Raw genomic sequence first — 18,483 nt, forward strand, 5'->3', positions numbered from 1 at the left:
CCTGCCCTGCGTGCGGATGATGGCCTTCCAGGAGGATCGAGTAGCTGTCAGCAGCTGTCGGTTGAAAGGCCAGTTGGGGTTATGCGTTGCAGAACTTGAGTTCTCGCCAAGCTGGTTCAACCCAGCTTTGGCCACCGCACTGCCACCATCACCCCCAGAGTTTCAACAGATGGCGGATTCATTGGAAGGGACCACCGTGGAGCTTTTCTATTGGGTGTATTCAGCGGAAGGGGAATGTTCTTCAGAGGACCAAAACCCGGAAAGCTTTCTGCATCCAAAAGGCCAAGAGGAAGCACAGCTGCCTTTGGTGTCAATGGAGAGAATTGGAAGTATTATTCTTTACCCAACGCAAGACAGGCTGAGGAAGTCTGTACTAAATCTGGATGACAACCTTGTGCTATGTTTGCCACTCAGCCCTGTCAAGAAGGGGGACCTGGTCATGTTTCACATATCCCTCACCAGTGGCTCTGTAGCAGATCAGTTTACACTAAGGTAAGTGTTGTTGTGTCTGCGTTGAACAAGATCTATGCCATCATATATCAACTGATATATGAAACAGAAACCTTGTGTTGCTGGTTCATGATTTGTGTCAAAGATAAAACAATAGGGAAACCTGTCTCCAAATGTAGTTACCAGAAAGAGAAAGAAAGTCAGGAAGGAAGGAAGCAGTATATTGTATAAAATAATATTTATCACTTAAGAATAAAAATAACTGTACTTAAATCAATATTATTCCCAGCCAAATGTCCGTAAATTAGGGCAGCTAAATAGATATACAGTGCGCCCATGTCATACACGGGTGCGATATACGTGGCTTTCAGCATATGCTGAAAGCCGTGCCGGAATAAGTGTTGGCACACCCTGGAAGGGCTAATGGTGCATGCACCATGCTGTGCCGCAGGCACGAGCCCCATTATTTTTAATGGGACTCGAGCATATGTGAAATTCCACTTATGCGGGGGGTCTGGAACGGATCCCGTACGTAAGGGAAAGGCCCACTGTATTAAAAGGGGGCATACAAGCATTTCAAAAGTGTAAAACAGCTTTATTGGAAGGGTACAACCTGAGGTTTGGATGGCACCATTATATTTGGTACAATAAAGTAAAAGCGAATGAGGACTTAAACAACCATTATACCACAAGATCTATTTTAAGGATTTAGAACAAGTACAGACCCAGGTTATACCCTGAAATGCCATTGTGGATATTCATACATGACGCCTTATTTAAATCGGATAAAAGTGGGAGAAGGGATAATGAAAAGTGGCTGCTATAGAAAGATCTTTTAATTTATGAAAATGGCCAACATAGATTTAAAACTAAGGAGGTACTAATGGTAGCGGGGATAAAGGTGCACTGGTACTGATACAGATGGATGTTTGAAAGGTAAAACAGATTTTTAAAGAATGTATGGCTTTGAACAAAGAAAGGCAGAATTTGAGAACTTTATCGCAGTGGCCCTGGAATGGGCCTGTAGTGTTCCAAAAGGGAATGTTCTGGGGATGCTCAGCGGCGGGGAACAGATTTTACGGCACAGTGGGAACGCTGCCACCACCGCCGAGTGTCCCCATCCCATTCTGGATGTGTTCCCCAGGGGGTGATTTCTGGGGACGCTTCTCAAGCGTTCCCGAAAATCGTCCCCTCTAGGATGCATCTGGAACGGGATGGGGACGCTCGGCGGCAGTGGCAGTGTTCCCACTGTGCGGTAAAATCCGTTCCCTGCCATCGAGTGTCCCCAGAACGTTCCCTTTTGGAACACTACAGGCCCGTTCCATGGCCACTGCGGTAAAGTTCTGAGACTTAATTATGTACTCATGATGAACATTTGTTTAAGAAAATTGACAATCTTTTCCTCGAATTAGACTTAGAAGGTAAGAGGATAAAGGAACGCATGATTAAATGGCCACAAAATTTTGGACATAATATTAATTGGGAACGAATGTGGACACATGGGGTGAAATTCATGTTACATAATTTGAAAGATCTTTTTTTTTATAAAATCATGTTCAGATGGCATTTGACACCAGAGGAAGTATCAAAGATGTATAAAGTAGCTAAAAATAAGTGCTGGGGATGTAAAGAACAAACGGGGACATATTCACCCACTTGTTGGATCTGCAAAAAGATATTAGAAGCAGATCCATTGCAAGATAGAAAAGGTACTCAATATAAAGGTGTGTTTTAAGCTAGAACTGTTCCTGTTAGGCTTATTCGATGAAACACTGACATGGAAAACTGTTACATTTGAATTCACTACGTTATTTAAAGGGAAAATAAATAGATACGTCCGTGGAAGAGTGGAATCTATTTCTGAGGTATACACAAGAAAGAGAAGGAATGCCAACATTGGCTTATAAATAAGTTTTAGGCATTTAGGAGCAAAGGTGCCTTTTAATTTGGATATTTTTTGGAAATGTAAGTGGAAATGTAACTAATTGATGAACACAGACCAAAGGACAGGAAGCGGGAAGTACCTTTTTCACTTAATGCGTTGTGTTGCTGTTGTTGTTTTGTTATAGATGTGTTTTGTAAGAACACATTATACATGTAAGTAGGCTTTTGTGGGTATTGTTTGGCAGTTTTGTTGACTTATACGTGAAAATCAATAACAATTTTTGGGTAATTTTTTAAACATAAATTGCTGCAGATGCAGATGCTTTGTGCAAGCCAATGTTAGGAAAGGGAACACACAAATGTTTCATAAGCCTGAAACAAATTGGCATGGATTATTACAGATACACATTGGCTTGCACAAATCCTCTCTACTGGCGTCCAGAAAACATTCTTTATTGGTATACAAATACTGTTTTTCTGATCAGTGCTACACATTTCTCTATGCCACATCTTTTTCAAAAAGAATCCTGTTTTCAACCCACTACTGCCTCCATCTAGTCAGCCCATCTTGGTATTTACCCATATACTGTTGCTTAGTACATAGAGAGATCCTGTAGTACCTTTGAGACTAACCAAAAGAAAGAAATTGGTAGCATGAGCTTTCGTAGACTAAAGTCTACTACCTCCAAATGCATCTGAGTAAGTAGACTTTAGTCTAGGAAAGCTCATGCTGCCAATTTCTTTCTTTTTGTTAGTCTCAAAGGTGCTACAAGATCTCTGTACGTACTGATTCTACAGACTAATACGGCTGTATCTTTGAATGCTGTTGCTTAGTTTGTTTTGTTGGTTATCATTTGTGTCAACCAAAGAAACAAGGCCTTGCAAATTGGTCCCAGTTGTAAGCTGAGTTCTGCAGCCGTGCTACATTTCTGTAGCAAATTTCAGATATATTAGATGCAGTTTGTGTACACATAGACACAAACACACCAGTTTGAGGGTTCCATCATAACGAAGAAATCGGATCTAAACCAGAGATTACCAAAAGAGGAGCCAGGCTAATGAGGAACAGGGCTATACAAGATCTATCCAAACATAAACAACAGTACTTCTCATTGGATCTCACTGAAAAGCAGATTCTCATGTACAGGAGCTAGAACATAACATCCAGAGAGGCAATGCTGAGATGCATTGGATAGGTATTTTTATAGGTGGGTGGAAGGGGAGGAAATGATAAAAGATGGAGTCGAATGGCAGTATCTTGTAAAAAGTACAGCCTAGTTTTTATATGATAATTTTTAAAAATTGAATTTTTTAACATTTAAAGAACATACTGCAAAGAATATAATCCTGAATATAATGGAAATGGGCACATTGGGAGCCAGCATATTTTCAGGCCTAGGGGACAGGCAAGTGCTCTTGCTGGTTTCTTAATTTGCTATTGGATCGGTGTCCATTTTGGATCTGTGTTGTGTGTGTTTGTGTGTGCGGACGCATGTGTGTGTGTAGAGGTTGAACTTTAGTCCCATAGAGAAAGTGGAGGGGCAGATGGGGCAGGTGCGTTGGGTAGAAATGAAGTGCGAATGAAATCTAGACCGTGGTAATTTCCAGTAAAGCATCAGTCTATGCGCACTAAACAGAGGCCACTCGTAACAGCAACAACGGATGATAACACAAACATTGCTTGTTTAATTACGAAATATAGTGGGACAGCAAAGTATTATCCTGATGAAAGACAGATGCATTTGTTGCTCAAAGAAGACACCACACAACTGAGGGAGAAATTGGAGCTCAACTTCTGGGGAATAAAAGGCCAAGAGGTAATTGGAAAGTGTCTCATGCTGAGAAAAACGATAGACACTCGCGAAGGAAGGAGTTATAACTGGCAACTTTAAGAGAGGTGTGCTGCGTCTAGTTTTAATGCCATGCGTCTCAAAGCATGGGGACTGATGATATTTTATTTACTTACTTACGGATCACCTCTCCACTTTTGTTTAAAAGAAGGAACCCGAGGCAATGTATCAAGAGGAGGAGAAGGAGGAGGCAAGGGTGATGATTGATGACAATGATGACGATGACAACAATGATGACAATGACGATGATGATGGAGATGGAGTGCTCCAGCCAACCATGGAATTTGTCCAGATACGCTGTTCTATCCCTGCTAGCTTTCTCCACCATCCCAAAGTCATGCGGAATCCCATGGCAAATAAGCATTCTGGGTCCCCATTGGGCTCTTTCCAGCTGCTCTTGGGTGTGGGTGTTACCATTGTGGCACTCAGAGCACCCTTCCTGAGCTGGGGCCATGTTGATGTGTTGGACTACAACTCCCATCACCCCCCAGCCATCGAGTCTTTTAGGAAAGGCTGCTATTCAGGTTCTAGCAACCAGGGGAGCTATCCAGCTTCCTAGGCCTGACCTCCAGTCCTCTCTGGAGCAGGAGTAGTTGGATCAGCTGGAACTTGTTAATTCAACATTTCCATCTTCATTTAATCCAGAAATGCTAGTTGAGATTAGCAATTGAATTTGGACCTAGGGTGGCAAACATGTGTCTCCAGCTGTTGTTGGACAGCAAATCCTATCAGTCCTAGACAATTATGAGGAATATTTGGAACTGAGGTCCAACACCATCTAGAGCAGTGATTCCCGAGCTCTGGCCTTCCAGATGTTTTGGACTTCAGCTCCCAGGAACCCAAATCGTTGGACAAGATGGCTGAAGCTTCTGGGAGCTGAAATTCAAAACATCTGGAGGACCTGAGTTTGTGGAGGGTAACATGAATACCAATCCTGATTCAGGCTACAATCCTTATCTGGATATATTGCTATATTTGCTCCAAAAGTGGGACTGGAGTGTGGAGATGGGATCAGTCAAGGCAGTATTGTTCTTTTAGTATTGTGGCTTCCTGAGAGAGTGAAGTGAAGCATTCTCTGTCCGGCTATGGGCATATCCTAACCCTCTTTGATCTCCTATAGACATTGGGTCTAGTGAAAGGATTCTCCTTCTCCTCGGAGGTCTGATCCAATTCTGATCTGGCCTTGTGTGCCTACAAGTTGTTTCTGACTTATGGTGAGCTAAGGTGAAAACCCTATCATCGGGTTTTCTTGGTGTTGTTCAAAGGGGATTTGCCTTTGCTTTCCTCTGAGGCTGAGAGTGTGTGACTTGCTCAAGGTCCCCCAGTGGGCTTCCATAGCCAAGCAGGGATTCAAACCCTGGCCTCCAGGAATTCTGGAGCTGGCACTGCTACAGTTGCTCTTTCTCCCCCTTTTTTTCCTTTTAATTTTTTTTATATTAAACATGCCACTAAGTTTTATCCTCAACCTATCCACGGGTCATGTAAAAATCCATAATTTTGGCCCCCAAACCTGCCCTCGACTTATATATGAGGTCGACATATAGTCGAGTACATATGGTAAATATATACTTTTTTTTACTTGTTGTTCCAGCAAAGTATCATTTTGTTAGTGATAATTCCCTCTGTCTTTCAATACAAATCTTTGTTGTTGACCCATCAATTATAAATCTGCCAATATTGAGATAAGACTGCATTTATACGGTTGAGATAAGACCTCATTTATGTTTCAAATATAATTCTGCCATTTCCCAGACTTTTCCAGAATTTTTCACATTGCCTTTAGATATTTTGCCAAAAGCACTCATTGTGGTTAGTAGGAAGTCCGCTTCCACTGTGGAAACCCTGATAGGATGACTGCAGTTTGCAAAATGCCCTTTCGATTGCAATACAGAGAAGAAGAAGAAAGAGAGAGCATTTCCCCATGTGAGTTTTCTGTGTCATCAAGTCTGCAAGGGAGCATTTACTCAATATGAAGAAGATACATTTAACACAGAATTACAGAGGAGAAAAAAAAATCATTGTCGCTCCAACATCTAATTTATACAAGTTTCCTCGTGGGCTCTCCTTATTTTTTCAGTCCATTAGTAATGGCCATAAAGACCCAGGAGGTGTTTTATATATAGAATCTCTCCGTCTTGCGCTCAAATATATATGCAGGAGTGCATTTGCCTTGGGAGATCGGGTTTCCCCCCCTTTCTGAGTATAACTGATTGTTTTTAATCAGGCCTGTTGTATAAGTGGAGTGGAACGTGTTCCATTCCGGGTAAAAACAAGGTTATAGATCATAACAGAGCGTTGTGGTGGTAGTGAATTTCTCCATGGTACAAAATCCTGTCTTGTGAATAAGATGATTTGGGAAAACGTGAAAGACATTTTGGATCAGTCGAAGGTTGTTCAACTGTCCTTTCTGGCATTCCTCGCCTTTGGATGTGCTAGCTAAGAGTGATGGAAGTTCCTACTTAATTCAGCGTAGAAGAACATTAAAATTTAAGGTTCACATGCAACCCAGAGACCTAGGAGATTCTCAGATGGGGGGAAAAGAGGGAAGAAAAAGGCATAATTTCGCTTAAATCACGCAATTGCATGGAAGTTTTTCAGATGATGTTGCACTCATCCTGGATTTATCCTGGGAAGAACCAGGAATGCTCCAGCAACAAACCATTCACAGGGCAATCCCGTGAATGGCTTCTCAATAGCGCGAATGAAGTGCGATTGCAAAAGTGCCAAAGTTAGGTCATTTGTGCTATTGCAGAAGCAACAAGGGATACCCAGAATGCATGGAGGCAATCTGTTCTCTTTGCCAGGATTGGTTTTTGTTGTGGGTTTCAGTCTTCTTTTGAGCTATGGGACACAATTTTGTTTGCTCTGGATTAAAACAACATGGTTTTATTCTGTTGTCTTTTATTCTCTATGGAACAGAACCACGATTTCAAGATATGTGCTGTAGGGCCAAAACGGTGCATGCACAAAACGATCAAATCCAAAACTTTTTGTGTCTCCTTTTTGGGGGGACGATCAGTTCCAATCTGTTGGCCACCATTTTGTTTTCCATATGTGCTGGCATATTTTAGTTGACACGTGAGTTAATACTGCCTGCGTGGACTGTAGCAGCACAACTAGAATATCGTATTTTCCTAGTTATTTATACTTCCCAATTTCTCTGGGTGCTGCTTCCACCTTGCTTTCTAGAATCCCTGCTAAACATTCCAAGTAGAAAGTTTTGGTGCTGAGTAAGGAAGCATTTTAATTGATCAATCATTCTCCAGCTAAGAAAGTTTATTCCCCCTCTTTGTATTCCCTCCTATCCTATTTTCTGAGGATTTCCCCATCTCCTACTACTTGCATAATAGGAATAATCTATGGCTTTGTAGCAGTTTCTCAATAAATGGCTTTTAAGATTGATTAATGACCAAAGCAAAGTGGAGGCCCTTAATCAATCACAGCAGACATTTATTGCTTTTGCATGCTGCAGAGTGGGCAGTAGGGATTATATCTTAATTCACCAGTGCACACATGCACCATCATAATGAACACATTCGGTGGGATGAGGAGACTGACACTAAATTTAGAACAATACAATGCTTGGGGATTCAGAACCATCTAACAGAGAGGTGAGTAATCTCTGGTCCATGGGCCAGATCTGGCCCACAGTCCTCCCTTCTCTGGCCCATAAGCTTCTTCTGCTTTTTATCTCTGCTCACTGATTGAAGATAAGAGATGAAGGGTTGTTTAAAGCCTGCAAAGCTGTTGCATGGATTGAGCTAGGTGTGCTGCTCAGGACGCTCTTGCATGAAACCGAGTCCTGGTTTGTAAACTTGAGGGGCTGTTGCAAATTTTAACAAATGGTGTTCCAGTAAGAATGATAATATCGACAATGGTTTCTTAAGGATGAAAGAAAAATATTCACACAATAAATTCCTGGAACTTGCTGCCATTTGATGTAGCAATTCTTGGCATTCTGGGCTTCACTAGATTCAATATTTTTTTTCTTTTCCTTTCCCCCCTTTTGTCTTTGGTCTTAAGCAGATCAGTTAAGAGCTATGTTGGCAAAGTTTAGAATGAATTGCCAGTAGAAGTTGGCGAGTCCCTGTTGGCACCTAGTTTTGGGTACATGCCAACCCATCAGAACTTGGACCTTTGCAGGGTCAATTTCCACCACCACCACCCTGTTTGTGATCCAGTACCTCAGGTAATCCAGCGTATTTTGGTGAAATCCCATTTCAAAAGTTTTACATAAAGTTGATTGTCCAACAGGTTCTTAAGCACTTTTCACATTAGCTCTATATGGGACTACTAGTCCTTGGAGTATACCAGGATGTCATCTAAGTCCACCAGTACCCCCTGGTATAGGAACTCATGCAAAACCTCATCAATCAAGTGCATAAACATTCCTGGGGCCCCACTTAATCCAAATGGCATGACTAAATACTCAAGGGAACCTGATTCGCAATTAAAAGAACTTTCCCACACATGTCCTTTGATACATACCCTAAAATGCACTGCTCATAAGTCCATCTTAGTTTTAAAAAATCCCTTTTGCCAGGTCTTCTAACATCCTTCATAAAGGGAAAGGCATAATTATTCAAGGTGCATGTAGCATTCAGTCTCAAAGATCCATGCTTCTTGCACCAGAATAAGACTGGGGCAGCCATTGAACAAGTGGCTTGCCTTATGAATTCCTTTCTAAGTTCTTGTTTATGAACTTCTGTAAGACTGTTAGCTCTTTCGGGGTCATGGAATATAACTTAGTTTTCGGTAGCTTGGCTCCTGGGATTGGTTCAAGAGCGCTTTCCGACTTACAATGTGAGGGAAGGGAGCCAGACACCTCCCCCTCAAACACTTCTCTCAACTCTACATTGGGCAATTTTGGCTCTGTTGTAGCAGTTGTCAACTCATTTGAGGCTGGTACCCAGCCCCATGTACTTGTCAGCGTCCTTTTGCCTAGGCCCTAGGGTTTTCAGTGACTATGCCCATGGTGACTAGATGTGAGTCAGGGTTTGGTCTTGAGTCTGCCCACCAGGGCTTTCTGGCTGTGGGCACTCAATGGGTTCAGCACCACTGGCTCACAAATTTCACCTCCTCTATTGCCCAGTTAATGTGAGGATTATGGAATTGGAGCCAGTTCAATTGTGTGGGCTGCTGTAGGACTTACCATGAATGTCAAGATCTCTCCATGTTTCCCAAACTCCATGCGCACTGGCTCAGTGCATTAGTGGACCAGGCCATCCCTCTCGGTAAATTTTATGGGGGTCGGTAGTTCTTCCACCAGGGATCATGGAAGAAAAGTGGAAAAACCCTAGATATTTGAAGGGAAAAAAGGCCCCAGATTGAGCAGGCAGTTCAGGGAACATGACAATATGTGCAGTCGATTAGACTGCTCCACAGTGTATGCAATATTAGTCAAATATTGGTAATGTTAATAAACATGCGGACATGGTTTGTGAACTCTCCCTTGCTAGATCCATTCAGAAGTTATAAATATATAATGCAACATCCATACAACACGAGGAAAAACAGAGGCTATAAAAATGCAAATAGAGTATTGGATATTGGGGTGTGTGATGGTGTGTGTGTGTGTGTGTGTGCCTGAAACAGAGTTATTTTTGAAGAGACATTACATCGGAATTGCCCCTTTGCTATCGGCTGGCAGCCTTGCATAAAACCATCTAAATAATGGCTTTCTGTGCTAAGAGGATAATTTATGATCTTGCCAGGGATGTACAAAGAGTATTTAACTCCATTAGTAGATGGAAGAGGCAAACTTAAAGGGGGAGAGGGGAGGGAATGTTTTTGTGTTGTATAACAAAGGGAACTTTAATGAATGTGGCTGGCAAATTTGGCTGCGTTGGAAAAATGACACCCGCTTGCCTTCTAAAACGGGAACACGCAGAAATGGGTCCTAGGACAAAACTTCCTTCGCCAACCTCCAGAATTTCACTTGCAGGTACAGAAACCCACAGGGTCTCTTCTGCCTATTTTCTTCTTTTTTTTTAGGAGGATGAGGCAAAGTGAAAAATTTCACATCCCTAATACTAAGGCAACATGGTGGCGGGGATAGATGGCAATTCCTGCCCAAGATATTGGGAAGGCACCACATTTGGGAAGGCTGGTGTTTTGGATGGAGGCATGTGGATAACATGGATCTGGACAAGAACAAACAAACTGGAATGTTCTGGGAGTTGTCTCCCCCCCCCCCCCCCGTAACTTTTCCAAGCCCTGCGCTAATATATTACCTGCCTATATTTGCTGCCTTTCTCTAAGTAGCACTCACCTCTGTCTCTGCAGAAATAGGCAATTAACCCTTTGGCACAGGATTGGAAAATAATACATCCATGTCTTTTTCTTTTTAACTTTGCACAGTGCGTATGGCACTGAATTAGGATAATATGTACAGTATGACAGGGGTGTTACCTTGTACAGATCATCGTAGCTGGCAGAAGGGGTGATATTAGGAATTAATATTCATCAACATGTTCTGGTGTGTTGACAGGATAAATATGTGTATAGCAAGGGACCCAAGAAAAAAGAACATAACATGTTGACTCTCGTCTTCCTCTACATTTTTATTTAATAATGAGAGTTCTAAAATGAAGGTACGGCAGGAATTTAGTTTTTTTTAAAAAATTAAATTTTTATTGGATGTTTTGAGATAATTTAAATTTAAAAAAAAGCAGGCCAAGAACAAATATCTTATTAATGGTGCAGAGGAGAGAGGAATGCTTAAGAGGTTTCTCTGTGAAAAGATTGTAGTTAAGGGGGAAAAAGATAGCAATGTAGACTTGAGCCGAATGAATCGGTCTAGACTCAGACTCCAGTTGCTTCGATGACTTAACTTGTGTGCGTTACAGACGCGCCAAAGGGGCGTGTTAGGGTTGAGAAGGGGCGTCACTTCCTGACGCCCCTCAACCTTAGTACGGACCGAGTCCGTACAAAATGGCGGTGCCCGTCCACATGGGGGCCACCATTTTGACATCGCGGACGTGTAGCGTCCAGACATCGCACGGCGGAAGTGACGCCGCGAGTGTGTGACTAGCGCCTCACGGCGCCACTTTCGGGGCCCACGAGGTTTGGCCGCTGCAGTTCCCGGATGCAGCAACCGCTGGCGGCGGCAGACCGCCCGTTTTGGGCAGTCTGTAACTCGCCTTGGACTCGACTTGGCAATAAATGATGCTCTTACTCAACTAGACTCGAGACTTGTACATTTTAAACAATTGACTTGCTGGTCCAACAAATATGTTAGATAATGGGGTTGAGGCAAGGGTTGAGGTCTACTCAGCAGCCTGTCCCTGTTAAACATTGGAGGAGACTTCTAAAGCTTTTCAAAAGCTTTGGAAGCTTTAGAAGCATTCTTCGGCCTCGAGCCCATTGCCTAACAAATTTGCTGTTCTCCTCTGAGAACTTCCGCCCCTAACTTTGTAAACCTCTTTTTGATTTTCTAGTTATGGAAAACCACCCCCCTCCACACACATTTCACCACCACCTCCTTTTTTCTACTAAAGTTGGCTCCTAGACTTGTCTCGAGTTGAAAGTACCTTGCAAGGACTTGAGACTTGAAGGTAGGGACTCAAGACCTAACTTGAATCTTGGGAGTAAAAGACTCAAATACATCACTGGTACACTGAACATCTTGGAGGAAACGGGAACATATAGATGTAACAAACTCCATAAAAAAGCTAAAATTGAACAAGAGGCTCACAGGAACACTGGGATCGCCAATCTCCTGGTAGTTCTTCCATCACTAAGAAAATCCTCTGGAGATATTCCCAGCCTTCTGGAATAGGCTTTGTTTTGTTTGCTTTTTTGCTTAGGGGCTGCTACAGAGAGCTGAGATGTTGCATCCCCTCACGTAAAACTAGATTCTGTTCTTATGCAAACACAAGTCCAGCATTAGAGACAGTCCTCAAGATGGCATTAGAATAGATAGTAGAAACAGAATGCATCCTTCAAGAAGGTGGGGAACCTTCTCCCCCCCCCCCCCCCCCCCGCCATTGTTACTTTGATGATAGCTGGAATCCTACAGGATCTGGAGGTCTATGGGTTCCTCTTACCTTCACTAACATCTGTGGTTAGGAGGTATCCTGATCTTACTGGTTTGCTGTCCAGCAGAGACCTTTGGCAAGGCCATTCAACCATGAGAGAAGGAAGATTTGGCTTCTAGAAACTTAAGGAATCAAATCCATGAATAATCAAAGCCATAAATATGGAGGGATGAGTGTAGTACTAATTGAGAAGAAGCATGATGCAGTGATTTGAGTGTTGGACTATGACCCTGAGAGACCAGGATTTCAATCCCCGCACATCTCCTTTGAAATACTCATGTATAAGTTTAGACATTTTAGTCAAAAAATTGACCTCCCCCCAAAAAAAACCTAGTTGACTTATCCATGGGTCAATGTAAGTACTGTACTTACCCTTATCAAAAAGAGAACCTTTCCCTCCTCTGAATTGAGTGACAAAAGGTCTAAGAGCTTTGTCCATCCCAGGAGAACCTAAAAGAAGCACTGTCCCCCTGTACTATCACTACTTCTGGCCTTTTTGAATGCCTGGGTGGGAAAATAGTGGTGGTCATTCCATCTTCATCCATCCAAATCCAGTCTTTAGGGTGGGCACAAACAGTTATGCCCGGCAGAATTGTGTAAGTTCTTTGGCATTGCTTTCCTTTGCTTTATCTTTTGCACCCTTTGCTACCTGCCCCTAAGTTTTATCTTCAACATATCCATGGGTCATATCAAAATCCACAATTTTGGCCGTGAATCCTGCCCTCAACTTATACATAAGGTCGAATTATAGTCGAGTATATACCGTAATCTGGCCATGAAAACTGTATGAGAGAGTTACCACAAGCTGGAACCAACTCCAAGGGAGCTAGCAACAACAGCCTTAAGTGATAATATCAGTTCCCCCCTTTTGTTTTCTGTCTATTAAGTTTAACATGGTGCTTTATGCACGTAATGAATTTATAAAATAATTTTGATATGTTTCATTGCTTTAGTATTTGTCAGTACTTGCATCTTATTGTATTTGGGGCTTTTTCGCCTTCTAAACTGCTCTGCTTTCCTTCTTGAAATGAAAAGGGCTATCAAATGGCCTCAAGTAAGTATTTAATAAATAATAATGAAACCGAAGAAGAAGAAAAACCTAAAAATAACATTGAAAACTAATGATAATGAAAACCTCTAATAAGAACATAATAAAATAAGAGCTGGGGATAAAAGAAAAACAAAACTAATAAAACCAGTGATGTTATCTCTCTCTCCCTCCCTTTCTCTCTCTATATCATATCTCCCCCTCCTTTTTTCTACTTCAGTTCACAAGGCAGATTACGGCGTGAAGTAAAACAAAATAACACCAAAAAAGCAAACATTTGTAACACTGGAGAACAATTGAAGACAAGTAAATAAGTGAGCGTCTCAAAACCAAGTACTGAATCAAAAGTTGGAAAGCATTTGAAATTGTAGCAAGAAAAAGGAATCAAAATACAACCCTCCCCATTAAAAGATTCTTCCTTAGCAGCAGTTAGTGGCCAAAAACCTGTCTAAATATAAAGGCTTTTGCTTGCCAGTGGAAGGAGAACCGAGAGGAGGCCAGTCTAGCGTCCCTGGGAAGGGAGGTTTAGAGCCAGGGAGCAGCCACCAAGAAGGCCCTCACCAAAAGTGCATACAAGGATGATAGAACCAAGACTTGACTTTCTCTTGAAGATCTCAAAACCTGGGCAAGCTCACATTTGTAATAAGAAAAGCTAATAATACAAGCATATAAAATTGAAAGTTAATAATAACAAACTCAAAACCAAATAATTTAACAACGAACAATAGGAGCAATACATTTCCACGGCTACACTCAGGTCTGCCCTTCCCAGAAAGAAAGAATGATTCAGGTACCACCACAAAGGATCTAAATGATGAAGCAAAGGAAAACAGTACCAAAGAACCTACAAAATGATGGCAGGCATAACGGTTTCGGCTCACACTAAAAGATGGATGGAATAGAGAGTAGAGGGAGGTCAGTGGTTCCAGGATGGATTGCACTCTTGCCTTTCGCCTTTTTAAAAAAAGTCAAAGTATATGTTTAAGGTTGTATATGTTTATTTTTTTATGTGTGTATTACTGTATATACTCACGTATAAGTCTAGAAATTTAGGTTAAAAAGTTGACCCAAAAACCTGAGCCAGCTTATTCACGGGTCAATGTAAAGTACTGTATTTTAACGCATATATATACACACACCCACACACATATATATGGTGAAAGGCAAGAGTTTAATCTGCCCTGGAAGCACTGAGCCCCTTCTACTTTCTCATCCACCCAGCTTTTAGCAAGAGCACAAATAGTTATGCCTGGCAGAATTTTGTAAGTTCTTTGGCCTTGTTTTCCTTTGCTTCGTCCATTACATCCTTCATTAAATGCCCTTAAGTTTTGCCCTCGACTTATCTACGGGTCATATTAAAAAATCCATAATTTTGGCCCCCAAACCTTCCCTCGACTTATGTATGAGGTCGGCTTATAGAGTACATACGGTAATAAAATCTTTAAAATTTAAAAAGGAAGAAGAAAAGAATGTGGATTGGATAGACCTTTGGCCTGCTCCTTATGGGCTCTTCTGCTGCTGCTGTAACTCCTCAGCAGACCCATCCTCAGTTCTTAAGAGGCAGAAAGTTAGCAAACTGCAAACCCTAGAGATCTTTTTGCGCCTCCATAGATGTCGTGATCAATGAGGATGGATGGCGAATCTGACTAGCTGAGGGCAGGAGTGGTGGAGGAGGGCAGGAATGTTTCACTCTGCGGAAAGTCTGCTTTGCAACCTGGAACTCATAATGACTTCTCCTCCTGGGGCAATTTCACCCTGACAGTCTATTGAATTGCATCCCCTCCATTTCCTGTGTGTGTTTCGAGCCTCCGATTGCATTGATTGATCCTTTCTGCAGGTCTTCATTAGGCAGACAGGTTGTAAGTCACACACCCGGTTTGCACAGAGCGGAGGAGCCAAGGGGTTTGGCTGTTGCTGGGCTGTCCCCCAAAGCCTCACACTTTGTTGGAGTGAGCTTCACGGCATCGATCAAGCTGAAAAGCGTCGCCTTTTCCCTCCCTGTCGATTTTAGTGGGCTCACTGCTCTCTCTTATTTAAAAAACAAAATAAGTGGTGTTTATTTGTCTATATATTAGAAAAAGCTGTCTATGAATAAATGAAACTAGGGACTGAACTCAAAGAGTCCCATTGTTGAAGGCCTAAGAAAACCTAACTGAAGTGTATGCCAGTCATAAAAGTCAGTTATGGGGTTGAATGCACAGAAGAACCAAACACCAACAGGAAGGTTTCACTCACACTAGTCCAAAGCAATAGGGGAAGAATAGCCAAGTGTCCCACACTATGTATCCCAAAGTACATTAATGAAGATACTGAAAAACCCTTTGTATCAAAATATATCCATATGCGTTTACAATCACCATACATATTGCTACCAATGAAACGGCTAATGAAAAGTCCAATGTAGTCCAAATCTTCCAATGCACTGCTGTAAGCTAATATGGCAGCAGCAAATGTAGAAAAAGAAAAGTCAGCCAATTCTTGCACTGTTTGTTTTTGTTTTGCAAGGGCAAACTAATGCGTTTGGAGCTTTTTAGTTTAGGAATGAAACTGATCTGTGTGACTTCAAACAAAACGTTGCAGTAGATCACCCCTCTCCCCAGGATTGTCCCTAGTTTTGGCCTGGAGGTGAGGTGGCTTGGGAGGTTCTGGTTGTTCTTGCAATATTGAAGTAAGAGGCTTTTTTCAAGAAGGTACTGGTGACCTCCTTGTGGAACGTCCTTAAGAATAAATGCTTAACTTGCTGTTATACTGCTGTGTGTCACAGGATTGTAGCCTACGATTCCCATGTTGCTGTTTTGTGGGAAGTCAAACAGCCACAACGCCTTCCCCTTGTGGACCAGTTGCTCCGACTTTCCATCAACACTCAGGAAAGGTCTCCTGTTTACTCAATATACCTGAATTGGTCTACAAGTGTATTTTATGATGAGGATGTTGCCTTATGGTCTCTGCAAGATCCCATAAATTTTTTTATGGCGCTGCATAAAACACTCAGTAGTAATCCAGTATGTGCAGCATGGTGTCGCCATCTCTGTATTTCAAACAAGGCACATATAGGTGTGCAGTTACATGTACCTCTTCTGGATAGCTCAGAGCTTTAACCACTCTTATTAAAAGTTTAAAATTGCTGAGGTAAGAAAATACCGGCTCTTTGGACCAACCAACATTTCTGGGAGTGGGGTGTGGAACCAAAATACCAGTCTGAATTTGTCCACTCTCTCTGGATGCCTTGCGATGGAGGGCTGTCAGGATGAGGGCCTGCATTGCCAAATTTACCACCACAGCATTATTTGAACCTGGATCTTGTGTCAGTGCTGAGCCAAGAATTTTTGCCATCGGAGTTGAAAGCCAACATTCGCCAGATCTTTTGCATCCCTGTTCAGAGACATTATTGTAAATCAAAATAGCAGTTTCCAACCTTTGGAGCACCATCCGCCCCGCCCTCAAAATTGGCCCCATCCACCTGACAACAGCTGAAGTCTTGTGTGAAGTCGAAGGCTTTCACGGCTGGCATCCATAGTTTTTTGTGGGTCTTTCGGGCTATGTGGCCATGTTCTAGAAGAGTTTATTCCTGACATTTCGCCAGCATCTGTGGCTGGCATCTTCAGAGAATGCTGGCATGGAAGAGAGTGGGGTGTATATATACACTGTGTGACCTCACTCTCTTCCATGCCAGCATTCTCTGAAGATGCCAGCCACAGATGCAGGCGGAAGATCAATCAGGAACTAATTCTTCCAGAACATGGTTACATAGCCTGAAAGACCTGCAAAAAACTCCAGCTGAAATCTTCTTCTTCTGCTTCTCACACTTGTGACGCTGTAAAAGGAACACTTTTTTTCATCAGCCCTAAGCCTCACACAATTTCTTTTGTGCGTATGTGTATTCTCATGCCTTTTTTCTATTTGCATGTGGATTACAACATAGCCCATAGCTAAGTTTATGTACACTTTAGTACTCTTTTATTTTTTCAAAGAAACATAATTGAGCATGGATGGCAATTTCTGTAATACACTTGGAGTGAGACTGTTGAATTTGGCTCTTCAGCAGCTAAGACAGAAAAAAAGAAAATGAACGATTTGAGGCAGAGCTGATTTAGGAAGGAAAAAACACACACAAGGCAGCCTTGCTAAGTTACTCAGCGCCCTTAAGGGTTGCTTCCATATGCGTTAATATGTTTAATTAATTGAAATGCCATTTTTAAAGTTTTACAATGTGCTATAAGAAAAACAGATTTTGCCATGTAGTAAGCAAATGTTTTGGGGTGCGTGTTTGGAATGCAGTGCCGGGATTTTTTAAAATGCTTTGCACAGTGCTAAAGTGGGCAGAAGGATCCAGATTCCGTTTCCTGCATCTCTAGGTAGAGATGAAATTCTGGAGAGTCAGCGTAGATGCTACTGGACTGCACAGATTAAAGCTGTGAATTGGCGTATGGCAGCTTCATATGACTGTTGATGAGTCATGAGGAGATGGAAAGAGATGGAAATAATAGTTTTAAATGTTTGAAAAATGGTCAAAAACTGGTTTCTTCAGCGTCACGAAAACCCGACAAAGGGCCTGAACAGACAGGCCAAAATAAAGCTGCTTCAGGTCACTTTGGAGGTATGCTGTTTAAATACTGCATGCATCCTAACAGGTTGGAAGCCACACTAAAGCTATACTCCAGTCCTAAGGAGTATAGCACAGCTTTTGCGCAGCTTCTGCACTCTGAAGATGCATGTGCCATTTAAACAGCATACCTCCAAAGTGATCTGAAGCAGCTTTATTTTGGCTTGTCTGGGCCCAAAGAGAATCCTGGATAGGTAAGAATATTTGGAAATTGGGTCTTATTCTGTGCATTAAAAAAGCATGTCTATTTGGGACTAACAATTGCATTTGGGCCAGGGTTAGTGTGTACACACAAGCTCCCAAAGTGCTTGTTCCTAGTCTTAGATGATGGTGGGGTGATATGCCCTTCCTTCATGCATAGATCCAGTTGTTTTTCAGCATAGAATCTCCCATGCGGTGTCTCTTCCATGCTTCATTTTTCATTCTAGTCACTAGCGTCCCCTCTTCTCTCCCTTGCCATAGCTCTTGAACTGGAGCTTAATTACAGGTAATTATTGATCACTGAGGGATCACAAGTTGACAAATCCAATTTTCTCGCTCTTATTGAGCATGACTGACACTAGACCAGTGGGAATAAGAAATGGACATGATCTGTCATGGAAGCTTGTG

The 18,483-nt window shown here is 42.1% G+C and overlaps 1 protein-coding gene across 2 annotated transcripts in view; it reads left to right on the plus strand.

Annotated features, from left to right (window-relative positions):
• Positions 1 to 18,483, plus strand: part of TMEM132B (transmembrane protein 132B) — a 368,667-nt gene that overhangs the window by 115,192 nt on the left and 234,992 nt on the right. For both annotated transcript variants that reach the window (XM_042441369.1, XM_042441370.1), the window contains exon 2: positions 1 to 492. This exon is cut by the window's left edge and continues 415 nt beyond it. In XM_042441369.1, coding sequence (XP_042297303.1) covers positions 1 to 492 — 492 coding nt within the window. The remainder of the gene's footprint in view (positions 493 to 18,483) is intronic.

The sequence above is a fragment of the Sceloporus undulatus genome, chromosome 10 (genome assembly GCF_019175285.1).
Source record: "Sceloporus undulatus isolate JIND9_A2432 ecotype Alabama chromosome 10, SceUnd_v1.1, whole genome shotgun sequence".
Lineage (NCBI taxonomy): Eukaryota > Metazoa > Chordata > Lepidosauria > Squamata > Phrynosomatidae > Sceloporus > Sceloporus undulatus.